Source organism: Osmerus mordax, chromosome 17 (assembly GCF_038355195.1).
Source record: "Osmerus mordax isolate fOsmMor3 chromosome 17, fOsmMor3.pri, whole genome shotgun sequence".
In the NCBI taxonomy this organism is placed as follows: Eukaryota; Metazoa; Chordata; class Actinopteri; order Osmeriformes; family Osmeridae; genus Osmerus; species Osmerus mordax.
The window spans coordinates 3,592,478-3,614,498 of NC_090066.1; the positions used below are offsets into that span (position 1 = coordinate 3,592,478).

The window sequence follows — 22,021 nt, forward strand, 5'->3', positions numbered from 1 at the left end:
GACAAAAGAACATTGTGATAGAGAGTTGTAAATAACATGAAGAGTACATAAACACACTGGCTGCATGGGGGCTGCTCTCATACAGACATACTCTGTGTCCACTTTCACCTATGAGCACCAAACCCTCTCTCACACACACAGAACTGCTGCTGAGGAGAGCTGCACTGGGAACATAACTGACACACACACACACACACGCTCACACACACGCTCACACACACACACACACAGTTACCCCTCAACCTAACCTGAACACAGACCCTTAGACCTTATGCTATCTAGCACACAGGGCCTGAACCCAGGGAACAGACCTTGCTCTGATAACAACCACGTGGATTTATCCTCCCTGACAACCCAGTGACCCGGCCCAGGGCTTATCCTGCTCCCTGGGGCAGAGCAGGGCTCAGGGGCAGGGGGTCTGGCTGGGCGCTCTGGAGGTGGGCTGGGCAGAGGTTGTGGTTCAGAGAGGTAGGGTGCAGATCACTGAGCACTCCTATGAGATGAAAGGTTGACACACACCCAGACGCCCACACACATGTTCAGCCATAGGAGCTCTCACACACACACACACACACACACACACGCACACGCACACACACACACTCTTCCTGTGTGACAGATTCGGTTAATCTCATGTTGTCGGCTTCATTATAGCGATTCCAATGACAGCCAGGAGCAGAGCACTCCCCAACTCTCCTTCAATCACTGAACAATCACAGCCTAAAGAATGAGGGGGACTGAGACTGATTGGCAGAGATCTACAGGGCCACGTCAGGTTATGTAATGGGAATGGAACGCTCTAAATCCAGCGAATGCTAGAAATGTGATGTCATTAAGATGATAATACCCTCTGTAGAAGGACAGCTCTCTCTCCTAAACTCCAAAGCAGCACCTCCTTTACAAATACGCTCTCAGCGACAGAGTTATCTGGGGCACTCTCTCTGTGGCCGTTGTAGACACAGACACACAAACAAACACACACAGACACACACACACACACAGTGACCTGGTTCAAAGGGCTGCAGCAGCTTGGTCACATTTTCAGGCCCAGTCTAATCTGCTCTTAAACCAACATACTCCAGAGAGCTGCTCTATAGCCTCTGGTCTGGCAACAGAAGCTGGGGGGAGGGGGGGGGGGGGTACTGACCACAGCTACTGACCCCAGTGGAGGTGGGGGGGAGGTACTGACCACAGCTACTGACCCCAGGTGACAACCATTTGACGTCCTGCTGACTACTGGCTGTTGGCTGACCACAGAATGGCATAGAAGGTTCTTCACATTGATATCAGAGGAAGATTTGTGGTAGTCTATGTATTATGCAGGAACTGTGGTTCAAGGTCTCCACTGAAAAGCTGATATTGCAGTATTTGAGACACGTATATTGGATATGCTGGTAAACAGACGTGAGTCAGCGTAATCGTCGTTATCTTGCTGACTCGCTGAGCTGGGAGGAGTGGCTGACTTCACACTCTCTTCCTCACTCTGAGCCAATCATAGTAAGGGGAGATGCTGACGTTGTCCCTCTACACCAACCACAGAGAGCGCTGAGTCACTCTGCATCCTGACAGAGCGCAGAAGCAGCAGTGGCCTCAGGCATCATCTAATCACCTGTCTGCTGTTGTCCCTCATCTCTGGGCTAATCCAATCCCAGCACCACAGACAGACACACAGGGCCATCTATCAGAATCATGAGTGGAAATAGAAGCTGGACTAGTCTGGACCACAGGAAGAGCAGCACTTATTTACAGTACTGTCTCCTCCACAAACATGGAGAAAGAAACATTTAGACAAAGGTCAGGGGTCCAGAGCTGTATATCAAATTCAGTAGAAAGCATAATCTCAGACAGGCAACAGCAAGGTAACAAGCCAGGGCCATGCTATGGGAGACATGAGACTTTCTGCTCTTGGTTGTCTAGAGGCTGAGCCAGTCTCCTGGGTGTGTTCAGAGCTGAGGATCCAGAAGGTTCCACAGGGGTCAAACAGGAGGTGAACTCCTGTCCTGTGGGCGTGGTGATGGAGGTCTGGCAGGCTCCTCAAGGTTCGAAACACTCAGCTACTGACGCTGATGAGGCCTGCCAGGGTTAATGAGAGATCTCCACACACCTTGCACTGCGTGCACACACACACACACACACAGCAGTGCAGACCAATTCACACACGCCCACATTCTGAACACACACACAATGTAGACAGTTACTAAGCTAGCTCCGTCTCACAGCAACTCTTTATGTGTATCCCACGCAAACTCAGTCACACACACACACACACATGCACCATTCCATGCTTTATCTTGAGTGGAAAATGCTGAAAGGTGTGTTTAAAAGGGTGAATGCTGGACAGTTTCTCTATTCTTCAGGAATAGGTACCTGGAGGAAACATGATCTCTCCAACGCTTTCATACGAACACCTCTCCCTTTCCCTCCCTCTCTTTCCCCTCTCTCTCTTTATCCTCCCTCCCTCCCACCCACCCATCCTCCCTCCCTCCCTCCCACCCTCTCTCTCTCTTTGCCCTCCAGAACCTCTCTAGAATGACGTCTTTATGTAACAGCCCACAGGCGGGCAGAGAAGCAGCTGGGAAAGACAGGTTGACCTAGCCAGGTTGTGTAACCTGTTCTGTCCCCAGGAGCAGGAAAAAGAGGAAGGAGAGAGCGAGAAGGAAGTCAATCGGATGGGAGGATTTCACTATTCCACTGTCATCATCAGGACACGACAGGACGATTGTGTGTGTGTATGTGTGTGTCTGTGTGTGAGTCACCCTCCCATTTTCCATTTCCCTTTCTTTATGCTAGTGTTGTCCGTTGTCACATTATGGTCACTGAGCGTGTGTGTGTGTGTGTGTGTATACTGTAAGTCCTGTACAGTATGTGTGTCTATGGTGGGTTAGGTAACTAGCCCATAACAAAACATTCTATATTTACGTTTTGCGAAATGCACTTATATAACGCGTATGGTCTTAAGGAGTCGTCGATGCGTGCATTGGTGTCTGTGTGGAGGGTCAGCGTTCAGCAGCAGCTGGGGACAGGGTCCCTCTGCCCCAGCTGAGGCTCCCTGTTCAGCAGGGCTGGAAGAGGGGCTCTCTGTGAACAGCCTCGACATTGTTCCCCTGTTGGGAATCAGGATCAAAGGGCCTTTGGCTGTGTAATTCTCTTCAGTTCTCTCCGAGAAACAGGTTCCAACAAGTAGTTCCACTGAGACAGCGGAATAAAGAATATTATCAACACCACTGTTTTATTAATCCTGAGGGCAGCTTCTTCTCACCTAAATAAAATCAAACGGGAAAAAGATTTTTTCCTTCAGTGTTCATCCTAAAAGGGTCTTTGACTAAAACACACTGCCCCGCTCCCCCCCCCCCCCCCCCCCCCCCAACGGCCAAGGCCGTCTGTGGAGGACGAGGGGGAGTGTGGGAGAAGCAAAAGAGAACTGGTGCCGACTCAGTATTCTAGAATATGCCCTCGCTTCTCACTCACTGACCTGGACTGGCCTTGGTGTGGTTTGGCCTGGCCTCATGTTGTCCAGTCTAGCTTGGTGTGGTTTGGCCTGGCCTCATGTTGTCCAGTCTAGCTTGGTGTGGTTTGGCCTGGCCTCATGTTGTCCAGTCTAGCTTGGTGTGGTTTGGCCTGGCCTGGTCTAGTCTAGCTTGTTCTGGCCTGGTCTGAGAGTGGCTGGACTGTGCGCTGCATGCTTGAAGCACTGCTGCCGTCCACACAGGGCGCCATCACTCTGTGTCGGGGTCACTGCCCACCACACTGACTGCTTCCTGGGTCAGAGGTCACCTTGCAGCTCTGGAGGAGGACAGGAAGAGCAGGCGGGGGCAGTCCCCTTCAGTGTGTCAGCTCAGGGGGGGCCCTGAGGACAGGGGGCTGACTCCCTCCCTAACGCCTGTCACCGCTGACCAACAGCTGGAAACATTCTGTTGTGAAGAGAGAGCGGTCAAATCCACCATCCCATAATACCAGCACGCAGGGCACGTCTGCTGTTGAAATAGCAGATAAGAGAAGTTCAAATGGGCACAGGAACCATGTCAGTGGGATATTTCAGATGGAAATTCCAGCCGTTAATAATATGAATGTTTGACATGGCACAGTCACGGTAATGAATGATAATTGCTGGAAAACGATGTGTGGGCCACATTCCTCTGGTGTTGGGAGAACCAGCAGCTGGTGGCTACCAGCCTTGGCCAGGTCCCTGGAGTTGTGCCATCTGGGCTGGGGTGTCCTTTAGAGAATCTCCACAGAACCACGGTGGTAATGTCATGGTTGTGTGGTTTTGGAGCTGGTGGTATACTGTCCTTGTAATGTGGTCTAATGACGTAGTTTGATTCTCTCTCTCCGTCTGTCTGTCTGTCTATCTCTCTCTCTCTCACTTCTCTCCCTCCCTCCAGGGTCTAGTCTATGTAGGGGGTTGAGTGTAGCTCAGCAGTAAATTGAATACAGCACATTAGCTATGTAAACTGAGGAACAGTGGGTAAAGCACACACACACGAACACTGCAGTACGACGTCACAGGCATGGGTTGTGACCTACACAGAGGTAGCCACAGGGTGTGCAGCAGGTGTAGGACCCTGTCACAGTAGGCTAGCAGTCTACCACAGCCCTCTAGCTAGGTGGCATGCTGGTTATTGAATAGCTAACTACAGTTGGCTATATCACATGACAGGGTGGTTGGCAGATGGTTTGCATGTCTTTGTGTTTCGGTTCACAGCACCTTCATCATTAATATTGATGAGAAATGGAACACAATAGCGTTTTTCCTGTTCAGAAGCAGCAGTTGGACTCTGCTCTTTAACATAATCCACCCTAGGCCAGGAACAAGGGGAGGGGTCAAGCTCTGTTCAGACCCACCAATAGGAGAGCTCCAGAAGAGAGGCTTTGTGGGAGACCATCATCAACCACTGATTGAGTCCAGAGCTGCAGTTGCAGGGTTCAGCTGACAGTAAGATAGTTATAGTAACCGTTAATACATGCTTTCTGTTCATAGTGTCTATGTTTGGGCTAGATGTGGATAGTGACCAATAAAGACTTCTTTAACGGATTAAAACCATCTCACAAAGGCTAACTCAACTGTCATCCACTTAAAATCTGCTTCTAAGCTGAACCACCTGAAACTCTAGACTCTTCTACCAGCACAGACGACTGTGGCTCCACGCTGTGAATAATTAAAGCTACACTTGAAGGAGATCGATGTACAAACTCACTGGTGTGCCTGCTTGGGCATAACTTTACGACACACACTTACTAACTACATTGCTCAACCCAGTTTAAACTGACAGGAAACTGCAAGTTAACACTTCTTCAGGTGCTCCTTCATGCAGCCAGTATGACACAGCAGAAACAGGTGCAGAATGAAAGGAAACCGTCTATATAAACATACATCTATTCACCCCACCAAAGGTCACAATAAGACTGCCTTTATTATGAGTAGCCACAAAGAAGCCCAGGTCCACGCCTCTTGGCAGTTCCTGTAAACACACACACACGCACACACGCGCACACACTCCGCTGTCAAAGACTCAGACAGATGGACTGTTACATAAGCAAGCAGCACCTTAAGCTCTGACATGTACGCAGGGAATGAAGGTAGCACTGTGGGAGTCAGGTGGCTGAGCGGTTAGGGAATCCGGCTAGTAATCTGAAGGTTGCCAGTTTGATTCCCGGCTGTGAAAAATGACGTTGTGTCCTTGGGCAAGGCACTTCACCCTACTTGCCTCGGGGAGAATGTCCCTGTACTTACTGTAAGTCGCTCTGGATAAGAGCGTCTGCTAAACGACTACATGTAAATGTAGCACTGCGTGGAGGGAGAGGCCACAGAGCGCGCATCAGAAACAGGCCATGTGGATGACGTGAGGTGACTCTTCTAAGCACGGGAGCATATGAAGCGCATGTGACCTGTGTGGCTGCCTAGGGGTCAGGTCCCAGTCAGCGCTGTGTCTATCTGCCGTTCCACGTGTTCCACTCCTTTCCCTACTGAGGTAATCCGACGTTCCTCTTCAGTACCACGCCAGAGAACCACGTTCGGTTAAGACTTTGAGACTCGGACTTAACAAAAGATGAGGTGCTTCTGTGCTAACACCCCGACACTTTCCGTGTCCTGTTCATTAAGTCCTACATAACAGCATTACTGTGATAACAGCCCATTTGAGCTTCTTGCTTTGAAGCAGGGATAAGGAACGACTCTGTGCTAACAGACAGCATTAGCCCAACAGGCACAGACAGGCTCTGTGTCTCACAACAGCTATAGTGATTACTGAACACTCCGGCAGAAACAAGAGCACCATTTCAAACTGTTAGAAATCAGTGAGAAGCTGTCAGTTGAAGTTTCTTAGGAGTGCTCACGCTGATAATTCTGGTGTGTTGCATCTCAGAAATCATTTGTGTTGCCATGGAGGTAAATCTTAATAAAACATCAACACACTGCAATGAATGGAATTGTGTGTGTGGTGTGTGTGTGTGTGTGTGTAGCTATGCATACACTTTGACAACTACGATAAATCCTCAAGACTAATGTGGCGTGGCGTTGCCACGGCAAATTTGAAGTTGTAAAATACAACCGGACGATGTTTAAACATTAAAATTGATTCAATACTGCTAAACATGCTGGTAGGCCGACAGCAAACATGACAGGACCAAGTCCTCAGACACAGAGATTAGGACGACATTCTCTCAGGAGAGCTGCGGCCATAGAACAAGCTTGCATAGACACAAACACAGACACCCAGGACAGAAGTACTAGACCTCTGACAATGTCATCTGGTGTGTGTGTGTACTCGTTTGTGTGTGTGTGTGTAATGTTTGAGTAATTGAGTGTACGTGTGTTCTTAGCAGATCTCTTCTAATGGTGAGTGTTCTCCTGATAGCTGTGCTAGAACAGGCCAGGCCAGGGGGGGTTAGGTCTGCCAGGGGCAGTATGGACTGATCAGCTTACAGACCTCCAGGATTAGTGACGAGGCACTTTCCCCGTCTCCAGCTCCGAGCAGCAGGGCCCCCCAGCTGCACAGGTGTCATGGGAGGGTTATGGAACATCCATCAACACCACCATTATCCCTCAACCCATCTTCTGAACACACATTTCCCTCGTTCATCTTCCCTACAAAGTCACTGATTGGCTCTGCCATGACCAGGTGACCTGAGACAGTAGCTTCTCCTTCAGACTTTGGGACGTGTACCACCAATACTATCAGTTTTGGGACTTGGTTGACGTAATCACTGATCTGATGTGAGCAGTGGAGATAGCTACATATACATCTTCACAATCACCAGTCAGCTTGTAGGGTGCAGGCTGTCTCAACTCCACCCACGGGAGGGAGGGATGTGAGGCCTGACTGTTGATTAGGAGCAACTGACTAAATAACGGGTTGAGATAGAGAGAGAGAGAGAGAGAGAGAGAGAGAGAGAGAGAGAGAGAGAACAAGCAAATGAGTATACAGTGTAGCACATAATTTATGAGGAATGCTTTCTATGAGGATACAAAGGCATAGGATACAAAGTTTCACACATGAACACACACTTGTATCTGCATATACAGGGGGTCTGTTACTGTCCAGTGTGTAGATAGTGTTTCTGACTGAGCAGTGGGGCTGTTACTGTCCAGTGTGTAGATAGTATTTCTGGAGCTCCTATCCAGATATTATTTTACAACACCACTATGCAATTCGTACAATGTTAACAAAATGTGTTATACTGTACACAGTTATTTTCACCACGACATGTAATGGGAAATTTGATTAACATGAAATAATATGTTTAGATGAAGATTAAATAAAGGAATGCTAGTGCAGGTTGTCACGGGGACGTGCCTCTGTCCCTTTGCCTGATTAGCTGACCTCTGAATATCTCTGAGGGGGGGAGGGAGGGAGGGAGAGTAATACAGAGTGAAAGTGAAATAGAGAGAGAAAGAGTGAGAGAAAAGAGAGAAAGCAATCTACTGGGACTACTGAGAGAGTGAGATACTGTCGGAAGAGAGAGTGAGTGTGAAACAGAGAGAAAAAACAGAGAGGTTAAGAGCGATAGACTGAAAAACTGAGTTGAGAGAGAGAGAGAGAGAGAGAGAGAGAGAGAGAGAGAGAGAGAGAGAGAGAGAGAGAGAGAGAGAGAGAGAGAGAGAGAGAGTCAGAAAGAAAAGGAGAGAGCAGGCCAGGCCAGGCAGCCGAGCCTGTTGCTGAGCCCAGACAGTGGGTAGGTAAACAGTCCTAGGTCAAAGTCTGGGTGTTGTAACTGGAGAAAGGGCGCCCGTCCAGGGATATGGAACCTAAGATGCACAAGGCTTTGTCTCTCTGCTCTACAGGTCCTTCTCACATGACACTGCATATTTACATCTCTCAAACACACGCACGCACGTGCACACGCACACACACACACACACACACACACACACAGCCCTGGCTGTCACAGCTCCCTGCTGTCGGCCCATCCTGCCATGCTTGTCTATTGTATCATAGCATTACATTGATTAGTGTATTGATTTGTTATACATCTCTGTGGTCGGGTTTGGTCTGGCTTCCCCCCTAGTACACTCAAAACACATCATCCACAGTCTTTGATCACAACAGACCTTGATCTAAAATCAAGAAATATTTAGCGGGAAGTGGCCTATATAATTCACAGTGAAAAGAATAGCAAAGTAAAGGGAAAATCGTTCTGTAGACTAGGCTTCTGCTGCAGATTATCCCTGTTCATTCATGAATCCTTATCCTCAGCAAGTCTTCAGAACAGAGACAGTAAGTAGCCTACTGTCAGCATCAACAAAGGGATTCCACGGCATGGAAGCGACCATATTTTGGCTGCAGGATGTTGCGATTCTATTGGTTGTGTTTAATTTATCAGAATGAATGAACTCGCCCATGCTAGTACACCCACCGTAGTGGTTTTGTGCAACTACTACGACTAGGCCTTCAACACCGCGTTTACAAACACCCGGCATGCTCACAATAAGAACAGGTAGATTTTAATGGAGAGGCGTGACCAATATGAGCATCTCTCCATTGGAAGAGCGATTCCTCAGCCTTACCTCAGGGCAACTCGCACAGTACTTTCATCCTGTCCGCTTGTCATGGTGCCAGAGGGTCGTTGTACCAGGACAGGCAGGATATAAATAGCTTGAATTTATTTTTCTTTATCGGCTTACGGACAACGTCGTCCCCAAGGCGCATGAGCCACGGTCCAGCTATTCTCCTTGAAAAGAACGTATCATTTCAAAACGAGAAGGTTACTGTGCTTATATCCTCTAGTATTATGCTGTCACACCACATTTTCGGTTCAAGTAAACAACGAGCTCAGAGATCACGTCTTTAAAGACATGGCTTTATTTCCAGTATGTGCTTGCTCGGAGCCTTGCGGATTGGAACAGAGCCGATACACTTGCTCGCTGCGTGTATCTAGAGAAAGACGACGTCACGAAGCCACGCCTCTTGAGCTGTACCAATCTGAAGGAAAATCAACCTGAAGTCACCTTCCCTATACAGTGGTTGAAGTTTTAAACACAAATTATCATTAGAACAAACAACCCATGAGGAATTAATAATTTACCATGAAAAAAAGGCAGAAAATACATTAAGGTATGGTAAAAATTGAAACAAGACGTAAATTATAGCCTATTTAGCATGCATATTAAGAAACTAAAGAGCTTTGGTTTATTACTCAAAGCTCAATCGTGCAAAGAATGTCTAAAATTGCCGTTATGCGTTTCCGATATAAACGTTTAAATCGTCCCTGTGATGATGCCTGTCGTCTAGAGCCATCATGTGGGCATCAGATGGCATGGCTACGTATACTCCTGCAAATCATCAAAGCAAGTTAATTTTGCGGCAGCACCTTGCTATCCACCAGATGGGGGCAGAGAGATACCTTGGTCTCTGTCTCAATTTTCTGTTCAAAGTGTCTTAAATTGTATCGAGTATGTAATGAGCGTAGAAACTCTTAATGGAACAAGGGGTAGTGGCACTGAAATGTGCTAGGTTTATATACATGCTTTCCCCCGATAAATCACGACAAAAGCCTCTTTACAATTCGACTTAAACGATCACTAAGCACCCACATGAATTTTCAGAAGTTGCATGCTGGTAAAATTCCTTGCATCTCATGGCCATTGTAGGGCTTTGACCTTTAGAGTTTAAAGTAAATAACAAACAAGATACAACTGTACGCTTGCGTAGTGGTTCCATATGTCATTATATTATTTTATTAACAGGAAAATACATCTTAATTTTCCAAAGTAAAATTTTTCATTAACCAAGCACAACCATGATATTTAAATGTGTTTAAAAATACATGTATTAATACAGTATACAGTACAATACGGTATTTTGGACAGCTTTGTATGTTTTACATTTCTGATGTTCAACTGTCAAAAAATGATAATGGGCAGCACAGCCGTCTCTCCAATGCAGAGTGGGATCATGTAGTGCTGGCCAGGGGAACAGCTTGTTGTTTCAGCATAAAAAATACAGGTGATAGTAAAAGGAGCAAAAACAGCTATTGTTATAGAGACAAAAACTGTTTGTCTTTCAATCCAGCATTTTGACAGACAGTGAACTGGAGTGGACAAAGCGCCCTTATTTAACAAAAGACCAGTTTGCTTCCTACAAGAGATTGGATTTTTGCTCAGCAGAATGATTGAAACATGTGTTAGTACAAATGTGGTCCCATTAAAACAAATTTTAAAACAAATATGGTTGATGACAAAGTTGATGATATTATACATACATGTTAATTACATTCAATTGTTTAACTTACAAAAGGAATGACAAAATAATTGTATCAAAGTATTCTTAGTTAGGACATCATCCATTTAGAGGAGCATACTAGCATCAGCCGGCATCATCTTATCAGTTGCTTGTTTCATGAGTACATATTTCATTTGTATTTTAGATTAACTATATATCTTCATGTCGCAATCTTGTCAGATCTCAAGAATCATCTCATCTACTAACTTATCAACTTCCAATTTCCCTTTTTAGGCTCTGTTTCATCCAGCAGTATGACACACCACCCGTCAGCAGAGTCTTAGTGAAATCAGAGCCTACTTTCTGTGCTATAGTGCAATGAGTGACACGTTCTCCAGCTATATCCACTAGGTCTTCTTCAAGACGCACCACAGGGACACCTACCAACACACACCTCTTTGGGGTCCCAGAATAACAACCTTGAAGTTATTCTAAACATTATAAGATTATTATTATTACAAGATCCATCTTGGGGCATGCTAGTTCCTCTCCCAGAAAGCTTTGCTTCGCAGCGTTTTGGAGAAGACACCAAGGTGGAGAAAACATTAAAGAGTGTGAATCAATCACCCTTTACATGCAAATAAAGTACCATTTAAACAAAGTGTACATATCTAGTAACATATGTATGACTTTGGCCGATTTGAATTTCTCTTTCAAGACAGTCAGCTAGGTTGGGCCTTTAAGGTAGACAAGACAATGCAGTCATGTGATTGTGTCATACAAATGCTGCTGCTGATTTGATTTGTGGCAAGAGCAGTCCAGAGTCCATGTGGGGTTACAGGCCAATCAAATAACTTGGCATTATTATGTGCCAACCAATAATATCTACTGATACTAGATGGGGAGAGTGATTGCATTGTGGTAAAGCAGAGATCTGATTGAAGCTAGGCTAGCAGGCTACTGATTGACCTACACTACAGTAACCCAGAAGTCCTGTGACACAGATTTGTTATAGCGCAACATCATGCTACCTACACACAGGTTGGAACAGAAACAAAATACTGCTGAACATAGTGAACAATTCATGAAAACGATCTTGGGGGGAAAAAACATATCAAACTTCACAGTAGAACAGTCGGGATCAGTTAGTTGGTAAACATAGAGGAAGGTAAACTAGGCATCTGTCTTTCAGACTACAGTTAAACATGTAGAACCTCAGAAAGCTATTCTACAGATGAAAGCTACAGTGGTGTTTGTACCAAAGGAGTCCAGAAACACACTGAGCATGTCCTGGACAAAACATATACCTAGGTGCCAGTCACTGTGGACAACAGGCAGAATGCATTGTCTTCTGATCCACACACTGGCTGCAACATCCTCTGATCTCAGAGCAGTGGGGTGCAGGGGGAAGGGCTTAGTCAGCTCATCTGCAGTAAGACCTGACAGCTGGACCCTACTGGTCACCGGGGAGAGGGCTGCATTGTATTTGCTCAGTAAACCAGAAGCCTTTAACCCTGGGCTCTGACCCCCGTCACTAACATATCCCATAATAGCTCCAAGATGGACTCCTTGTTGCTAAAGCAGAGCCAGTAACAAAACGTATCAGAAGATGATTTAGGGCCAGTGTCTGAGGTATTATCAAGACTAGGATTGTGCTGTGGATGTGTGTGAGGGAACACACTGAGTATCATAGGGCTAGAGACTGCTTAATCCAGCCCACAAACAAAACAGTGGACTAGAAACACAGGATGAGGAAAGTGGCATTGTTTACTTGACTTGCAAGTACTACACATTCTGAAAGACCACGTAAAGTAGCGTGATTTCTCTATGGAATTGCCACTGATTGTTTCATTTCAGTACTGAGAGGTTAAAAGCTGTACAAAATAATTCTACACTATCAATTTAGTAAAATAAACAAAATACTGCTTGTCACACTGAGTGAAAACGTTGAATTAAATACTACTTTTCCAGCACTACCAAACTAAAACAGCTCTCTAAAACTTAGTAAAGTGCACAAAATGTATATTAAAATCAACACGACCACTACAATGACAAACGGACATTGTTAGAAACATCTCAAATGTCACCAAAATGTTTATCAACATACAGACATACAGTATGTTCTTGTTGGTGTGTGTAGAAAAGAAACATAATACTTTAACTGATCTGAGCCTTTGTTTCTATATCTCTCCTTCCCCCCCCTCTCTCTTTCTCTCTCTGTTTCTCTCTCTCGTTATCTCATTGTCACTCCTCTGCCTCGTCTGTAGTTTTCAGAACAGAGTCTTCTCCCAGAATCTTGCAGAGCTCATTGAGTCTGTGTTGCATCTTAGGAATTCCTGCCAGCTGGGATTCGAGACGTTGTTTTTCCTCCGTGAGCGAGAGGCGTGTAGCGGTGTCCAGCTGCTCGAACCGCCAGCCGCCCTCGCCGTCAAACTGAAGCAAGTGAGTGTGGTACTTCCTGTGGGCAAAAGGAGCCAGACAAGAGGACCATTTCTGGGGTTAGGATGTGACTTGTATGCAACCGTGAGAGGTCGGGTGTTTTGTTGTGAGCTGCCGTGTTCTATGGTTTTGTCATGATGCGTGGTTGTGTCACTCACCAGAGGGAGGGCCTGTGGGTGATCGATAAAAGCGAGATCCCAGAATCCTTAGCAGCCTGGAATATCTTCCCCTCCACGTCGATGCTCACAGCGCTGGTGCACTCATCCAGCAGGGCGTATTTGGGCCTGACACAGGAGACCAGGAGCATGAGAACCCAGGCTGGAAGAGCAGTACTGCTGGACTAGTAAAGGTGCAGTCTGTGAATTTAAAGACTGAGTTTTCTCTCACCGGTGGTAAAACATGCGGGCCATCCCCATCCTCTGCTTCTCTCCTCCAGATAGCACATCCTTCCAGTCCATCTCTGCATCCCAGCCTACACAAACAAACATGTGTTTTTACTTCATCATACTAACAACAAACAACACATCACTCTGTAGTTTATGTCAACATGTTTCATAGATGTCCAAACTCCAAATAATGCCTTCTAATCCAGACCCTAATGTAGAGAGAAAAGAGACTGCCTCTTTCTCTATACCCTCCTACTTCGCTTGTGAACAATAATCTCCTCCGGATGGAGCCCAACATCAGGAAATCTGGATTACAGAGATTATTTGAGTTAATTTAACCCAGGCTGCGAAACTCTGACATGCTGGTGCGGGACAGAGCTACCATTCACAGTTTCTAGACTCTGAGCGAAGGGGGGGGGGGGGGCGGGGCAGGGGGGAGCACAGGCTTAGTGGCCAGCCCTGACAATAGGCCTGCTTGTTTACAACAGAGAGTGGCCACCAATTAGTGCCATGCTTGTTCTGCTAAATAAAGCCTCCAACGTGAAGGGAAATTGAAATAACCTCTGTGGTAATAATACCCAGAATCAGAATCCGGTTTATTCGCCATGTATGTTATACATACACAGAATTTACTGTGGCAGGGAGGTACTAAACATATATGAATCTTAAATTAAGTAAAAGTACAAAAGTTTAACTATTTCTAAGAACTAAACAATCTAAGAATACAACAATTTAAATATGAAATAAAATATATTTAAAAATAAGAATGAGCAGCATGAGTGGTCAACAAAGTGCAATCGGATACTGAGGTAAGGTGGCTTGTGCATACTATAATTGCCATTAGATGGACTTATAATAGTTAAGTAAGTGAATGAATGTCAATGGGAGTCCTTGGCCTTGTTGAAGAGGCCCAGACAAACATCCCATCCCACCCCACCCCCTCTCCCCTGGTACCCACCTCAGACAACCATCCCACCCCACCCCCTCTCCCCTGGTACCCACCTCAGACAACCTCCCACCCCACCTCCACTTTCCCTTGGTACCCACCTCAGACAACCATCCCACCCCACCCCCTCTCCCCTGGTACCCACCTCCCTCGCGGGTGACGATCTGGTTGAGGTTGACTATGTCCAGGATTGCCTCCAGGTCCTTGTCCCCGAGGCCTCTCTCATGCATGTCCTCCAGGGAGTCTGGGTAGATCACCTGATCCCTCAGAGTACCAATGGACATGTAGGGCCTGGTGGAGAGAGGCTGGGTTTATCATCCATGGAATGAAACAGATCTGGAAGGCTACACACCAGGATTAGGCTACTAGTCCTTAATGGGTCCTAAACAGTCATCATTTTGCTTATCTACCACAAATTCAAACCAATCCCTTATTCATAACCAACCTCCTTGTGTGACTCTGACCGCTAAAGCTTCCTGTTATTACAGGAAGTGTTGTGCAGCAGTGGGATGGTAGGTGAGTATAGGTTAGGGTACATCTCAGTCTGCACCTGAACACAGCTGGTAAATATTTCACCCTACCCTGCTCTTGTTTCCCCCCATCAGGCTCTCACAAAGCTCAGGTTACACTGGTATATGTTACCACTGCAACTACTAAATACCCCTCCACAGGATGTATACACTTTATTACACTGTACCACCAAATGTGTGGGTTCACAAGCAAGACTGTGCATATAAGCATGTGTGCATGTGTACATGCTTAAGTATATGTGTGTGTGTGTGAGTGAGTGAATGACTGCATTGCTGCATGTCGAAAGTGGAGTCTGTTTACATTTACATTTAGCAGATGCTCTTATCCAGAGCGACTTACAGTAAGTACAGGGAGGCAAGTAGGGTGAAGTGCCTTGCCCAAGGACACAACGTCAGTTGGCATGACCGGGAATCGATCTGGCAACCTTCGGATTACTAGCCCGATTTCCTCACCGCTCAGCCACCTGACTACCCTATGTGTGTGTGTGTGTGTGTGGGGGGGGGGGGGTCCCTCACCTCTGTGGGATGTAGAACATGTGCTGGGGTGAGGGTTTGTGCAGCAGTCCTCCGTAGACAGGCCAGAGACCGCTGAGGATCCTGAACAGAGAGCTCTTCCCACAGCCGTTAGGACCCGTGATCAGCAGGTGCATCCCCTCCTCCACCTGAACCACCAGCGGCAACATTACACACCAACTCACAACCCTGCTGTTTAGTTTAGTCCAGCTGTACTGAGCTTAACCTCTCTCCACTACTTTCGTTTATATGCCATCTGGCAGTAATGTAGACACATTTTGTGGAGTCACAATGACCCGAAGGTTCACAACGACCCATCGTTGTGTTGCGACAACTTTACCCAATACAAAAACAAATAAAAAGCTTTTGCTTTTAACTTTCGCGCTGTGAGGGATCTGAGACAGCCTGACGGTTAAAAGAAAATGCTTCAATTTATTTTTGTATCAGGTAAAGTTATCGCAACACGACGGTGGGTCACAATGACTGAAGGGTCACAATGACCCAAAGATTACACAAGGGTTCAAATGTACTGCAGAGTCCTTAATATCACCAATCCTCTACTCAATACAATGTATTGTCTCCTCCAGCACCTATATACAGGGAATCAACACAAAGTCATCCCAAGCCTGGGATGACTGGCTGTATCTTGAGGAAACCACAGAGGAAATGGTATGTGTAATTAATTTAGTACTGCTGGCAGAACCACACCTGCTCAGCATTAAGTCCCTGTTTGAAGTTAAACAGCACCTAAACGGTTGTCTGGCCTGTGTCACATGACCAGCCAAGGGTCTGTGTCACATGACCAGCCAAGGGTATGTGTCACATGACCAGCCAAGGGGGAGCAGAGCAGCCTCTCACCTTGAGGTTGAGGCTGGACACCACCACGTCTCCGTTGGGGGTGATGATAGGGACACTCTCACACATGATGCCCTGGTCCACGTCAATCACCTTCCCTGCAGGAGACAAACACACAAGCAATGGTTCAAACATCTTTTCTTTTTTACCTTTCCAAAAAAACTATTCTGAAATATTTTTTCTACCTTTTGAAACTTTTTGGGGAAACTTTTTGAGGGCAAATAATTTTTTGGGGGAAATATTTGTTCAACATTCCCAAACTTTTATTCAGTGAAAGGAGAGGAGACATCCGTGAGAATGAGGAGATTAAAACAGGTGTTTTAATACTGAGGAGATGGATGAGTGATACATTTATTCAAATGTTTAAAAGCCCAAACATACCCCTGTGCCAGAAATACACAACTTCACTCAAATGCAGGGAAATGAGTGGGCTTGTTTGTGTGTGACTGTGTGTGACTGTGTGTGACTGTGTGTAGTTGTGGCTGCGTGGGTGAACATAGAACATTTCCTTTTGGATGTCCTCCTCCTCTGTGACTGGTGAGATTCTCACGGATGGTTTTGAGGTTTTTCCAGAGGAGAGTTCTTTTTAAAAAAAAATTCCCCAAATATATTTAAATTTTTGTTTTCGTTTTTAAGAGGAGATCAGATCCTTTCATTCTAAACCCAAAGCTGAACCTACATGATCGGTACAAGTGAACGCAGGTACGAGAAGGATCAGACCTACCTTTGATCTCCAGGGGTCCCTCTATGTGCATCTCTGGCCTCGCAGTTTTCTTCTCCCCTGTTGAGGCTGACCCTGATGAGCGCTTGTACACACCTCTCTGTACCTCCCCAAACACCAGGAACATATTGTGGACACGTGCCGTGTAACCTGCCAGTTCCGTGACCTGTCACAAATAAGCACAAAGGTGAAAGGTTGATCAGGGGGATAAACAGACCATTAGCTGAGTCAGGGTTAGGGTTATCTACAAGCTCCGGTCATTCATCCCACGGCATGTTTTATGGAACAGTACATATTTATTGCTCACCAATAGATTTGACTTGACCCCAAAACTGTTGCAATGTGCATGTATAGATATGTGTATGTCTTTGGAAAACATCTAATAAACATAAACATGAACAACAGGTGTATTGCTGATGTATAACAAAGCAACCAATATTTAAAAATCCAGTCAGAATTCATGGAGGGGACCAAGGCCACAGAGTGAGTACAAGTTCCTAATCTTATCTTAAGTTCTTGCAACAACAATTTGTCTTGTACCTTAATTTCACTCAACAATGGTCCCTGTTTATAGCTGTTTTGGAAGACACATTGTTGGAGAGAGCACACACAGTACCACAGCCATGTACTGTGTCCGGGGGGGGGCTGTGGAGGCACTGTCAACAGCAACCCTAGGCTGGGCCCTGGGAGAGGGTAGGCGAGACACAGACAGTCTACCTGGGGAACGAGTCCCTGTTGGGCCAGCTAGGAAACCTGAACACAACAAGACCCTCACCACCTGTGTGATCTTTTATAATGTGGAACAATCTGTTCACCCTGATTTCCGCACCTTTGCTTTTTAAGCTATACAGTTGTCATCAATGATAAAAGGATACTGGATACTACCGTATACTGGACGTAAGACATTCGTTCTATAGTAGGTCTTGCTTGGTACGAAACAGTATTATACAATTCTGTAGCCTTGTTTTCTGAAGGGTGAGATAGCGTACAGTGGTGTAGCACAGGGTTCTGTGAGGTGGAGTTGACCCCTGAGAGCCTGGCTAGTCTACTTGGGTGAAGGATCAAGGATCAACAGGTGGAGGATTACTCACGGCTAGGCTACAGCTAAGCTGTACACAAAAGAAGAAAGGAGGGAATAAGAGGAGATGAGAGGCGAGGAAGAGAGAGGAGTCCTATACTATGAGTATACTCCTATAGTATAGAGTATAGAAGAGAGGAGATGACAGCAGAGGAGAGGGCAAGGTTAAGGCTGGTGTTGTATGCTTCTAATGACATGCTTAAGACATGGAACTTAAGCATGTATCTCCAACCTGAGGTAGATGTGAGCATGCATACGGCCTCAGGAATGTGTTGTTGCTTTCTCTCTCTCTCTATCCATTGCTCACTCCAGCCCACATCTCAGGTCCTGCAAGCAGGGGCATGCTGGAATACTTACAGTATACTGTAGTAGGCTGTAATGATTCCTCCCTCTTGTTGTCCTCTGCTCTACTGACATTGGGTGGATATGCATCTAAGTGTATGCAGTTGCATATAAACTAACATACAGCGGTATTTGTTTAGATGCATATCTGAGGATCTGATTTGCAAAGCAAACGATTTGGAAAACAAAAGAGGTATGTCTCAATTTTTCGTGCTGAAAGGTTAGAACTCCAGCCCACGCACAGTAGAGATAACCAGACAGAAAGCGCTAAGACACAGTGTGGCGTTCTGGCTGTTATTTCAGTTGTGGTTTCTTGGGCTCTTTTCTTTCACTTCCCATTACTGCTGGGTAATGACAAAACATGAGACGCAGGCTTAGAGACACACATGAATAGAAATAAATGGAGCTGTTTGTAATGCAGCTAAATAAAATGACCTTTTAGGAAGGATCCTCTTGTGTGCCGAATACGGCCACATTTTGAACACATCATGGATGTTAAAATAAATAAACAAATTGACCCATGGTCAATGCTCTTCAAAACGATTGCTAAATACCCTGATCTTTTTCTTCTTTAAACTAGATTTTATTCATACAGTGTATGTATATATATATATACATATAGAGAGAGAGAGAGAGAGAGAGAGAGAGAGAGAGAGAGAGAGAGAGAGAGAGAGAGAGAGAGAGAGAGAGAGAGAGAGATCGAAAAAAGTAGACTGCTATCTCAGGCCTGGTGAGTTTATTTCCAGAAGGAAAGAGAATTGAGGAGCAGCATAAAGGAGGAGAGAACCATCACCTCTTTGTAGGAGGACATGATCCTCTCGATGGCATCTGCTCCTGAGGCCAGGAGGTTGCGGGCGGTGGTGAAGGCCTCTGTTCTCTCACTCACCAACACGTGGGTCTGCCCATCCGCAGTCTCTGCAGGGGGGAACACAGACACCGTCAGGTGGCATCCTGGGCCCTGGGTATCCTGGGCAGTGTGTGTTTGCATGAGTATGAGTGTAGGAAGGAGAAAGATAGATTATGTATGTGTGTGTGTGTGTGTGTGTGAGAAAGAGGAGAAGGAGGTGAGGGGAGCTCAAGTACCACCTAGCTACAACAGCTCAATGCAAGCGTGGGTAAAGACAATAGGAAGAAGAAGAAGAATTCCTGATCAACACAACAAATACACAACCTCCTGCAGTCCATGCCTCTATGCCACACTGCTGGGAGGGAGGCACTATTGGGCTTCCTGCTGATCTAACAAATGCTTATCGGCTATTGTGTGTGGGAGAGGTCTGTTCTTCCTCTGCTTTGTTATTACAGAACGTCCCCTAGACTGCCCTGCATGAGATGAACCAAGCTAGTAGAACGAGAGTGCAAATGACAGAATATAAAGAACAACCAGGCCTATTGTTAGCTAGGTATGATAATGAACAGCAGCACAAAAAAACAAAACAATGGCGTGCAACCAAACAACAGGAAGTGCCACATCCCCCTCGTGTGAAGGAAGCAGACGAACCGTTGTCAGCGAAGCCCGTGGCTGTGATGATTGGCACGGCGACCATGACCAGCCCGCTGCCGCTCCACACGTACTTCATGAGGAACTGCTCCACCATGATGTACCACAGACGCTTGGACAGGATCAGGTTCATCTGCTCTGCCAAGGCCCGGTAGCACTTCTGAAGCTGCTGCATCTCCACCTGGCAAGAAGGGACACCATACCACCTGTCTTTACCTGTATCACAGTGTTCTCACAACAGAGCTCTCCTCATGCAGCAGCAGATACACTGAATATGAATGTTGCTCTATAAATGCCTTGGAAACAATGTGACATAACCTAAAGAAAATAATCAGACATCGAAATAAGGGGAAAGACAGTAGGGCAGTTTGAATAAGATGTGATGTCAGCGTGACATGACATGCTATCGATCGACGTGGTGAAATTGTTATACACATCACAAGGCTGTATACCTTATGGCCCCTGTAAAAGGCTATCTCTTCGGCATTGGCGATAATTCTAGAGTGCACATAGCGCAGATATCCCTTCCTGTGGGCCTCCTCTGCCACGAGTTTGCCAAATTTCGGAGAACAGGCCCGCAGAACCTTAGCGGTGGCGAACACCACCAAGCCGGCTAGTAGTGTTGGCCCGCTGGCGTTGGCGCCCCTGGACCGGGCAGTCTGGATGAGAGTGTAGGAGGTGAGCATCACGTCCAAGATTGGTTTGGTTAGGTTCGAGTAGAGATGCGCCACAGACTGCGAAAACATCATGACGTCCTCAGTAAGAGACTGATCCGGGTTCGTCAGTCTCCCGTCCATGTTACTGACTTTATAATAGGTTTGATCTGTAAAATAAGTCTCGTATGCATGGTTCACCAGCCGAGTACGAAACGCCAAGGCGAGCTTGCACTCGAGGTAACGGATCGCGCTGTTCACAAAAGTAGCAGGGATGGCTATGAGGATCCATTTCATCAATTGAATCGTGAAGCTTCTGGGGTCCTTTTCAACGATTGTTTTCACAATCTTACCGTCCAAGCCTGCGACATATATAGACAGAAACGTCCGGGATATCAAAGCAACAGAATGCAAGGAAAGCAAACCGAGCTCTTTTGAAATAAGCTTCGGGAAGAGGATTTTGATGAGTTCAAGTATTTGCTTAAAAAAATCAGCATTTACTCCTGGGGACTTACTTCGACCTACAATTTCTACGTCTGTCTGCGACGAAACTGATAAAATAGATCCATTTTCTTCTGCTTTAGCACCTTGGTTATTTCTGCTATTTCTTCTTCTGGTTATTTGCCTGTAAATGATAGGATATAGCGTTTTCACACCGTAGGCAGCGGCCGCTAGAAAGACTGCCCGCTTCGCCGCAGTCCTCCGATCCCATTTCACTCTGGACACAGCATCAAGAATATTGGACATTTTTTCTACGGTGAGATTCTAGACCCAGCTAGTATTCTGTATTAGTCCCATACGCATCCATCTCTAATAAACGATTGACTACTTAAATGAAAAAAGAGTGCAGATGAAAGAGACTCCCCCTTTGATGGCGTGATGCAGAAGGTAAAAGACTGTACCGCTACATTGCAACATACTGTTTCCGTGAGTGGGGTTTTCAGCGTTTTTCATTGGCAACTCCCCCGGAAGAAGACGATTGGTTACGCCATGGACGTATTCAAATACTGTATATTAGACTGGCTTACCTTGCCTACTGTACATTCATATTTTTAAAATGAGCCAAAGTGTCTTGAAACTAAATTGTTGCAAGACATCATAGGATTAGTTAATAATAGCATTGTGATCAGAATTCAACTTATGACTGTTTTTAAATGTACGTAGTTGCTGTAAATTATCGTTATGTTTTTGCCTCGTGAAACCAGTAGTTCTCACGCGCTATCCAACCGCATCGCGCAAGAGGCCAAATGAATTTGGGGTTATTACAATGATAATCCTAATACTAATACTTTGAAGTTAAGGTTTATGTAACTATATAGCCGTGTTGATATTTTAGTTTTGTTCAGTTTTATAATTGTTGTCTTCAAACGTTATTTTGCCGACTGTCAACTTCAGCCATATA

The 22,021-nt window shown here is 45.9% G+C and overlaps 1 protein-coding gene across 1 annotated transcript; it reads right to left on the reverse strand.

Moving 5' to 3' along the window:
- Positions 1–10,168: 10,168 nt before the first annotated feature.
- Positions 10,169–21,480, reverse strand: LOC136960305 (ATP-binding cassette sub-family D member 2). The gene is made up of 10 exons (XM_067254745.1): positions 20,419–21,480; positions 19,967–20,147; positions 19,262–19,383; positions 17,052–17,214; positions 16,331–16,425; positions 15,476–15,621; positions 14,575–14,720; positions 13,485–13,569; positions 13,256–13,381; positions 10,169–13,116 (listed from the first exon to the last, which is right to left on the reverse strand). The coding sequence occupies exons 1-10, from the start codon at positions 21,364–21,366 to the stop codon at positions 12,903–12,905; spliced, it is 2,226 nt and encodes a 741-aa protein (XP_067110846.1). The 5' UTR covers positions 21,367–21,480; the 3' UTR covers positions 10,169–12,902.
- Positions 21,481–22,021: the final 541 nt, after the last annotated feature.

Excerpts from the sequence above, each read along its gene's own strand:
- LOC136960305 (XM_067254745.1), bottom strand. The coding sequence starts at position 21,366 with ATGTCCAATATTCTTGATGCTGTGTCCAGAGTGAAATGGGATCGGAGG. Across the intron at positions 14,721-15,475 it reads ATGTTCTACATCCCACAGAG|GCCCTACATGTCCATTGGTA; the intron begins GTGAGGGACCCC and ends TCTCTCCACCAG. Across the intron at positions 13,117-13,255 it reads ACCCACAGGCCCTCCCTCTG|GAAGTACCACACTCACTTGC; the intron begins GTGAGTGACACA and ends TTTTGCCCACAG.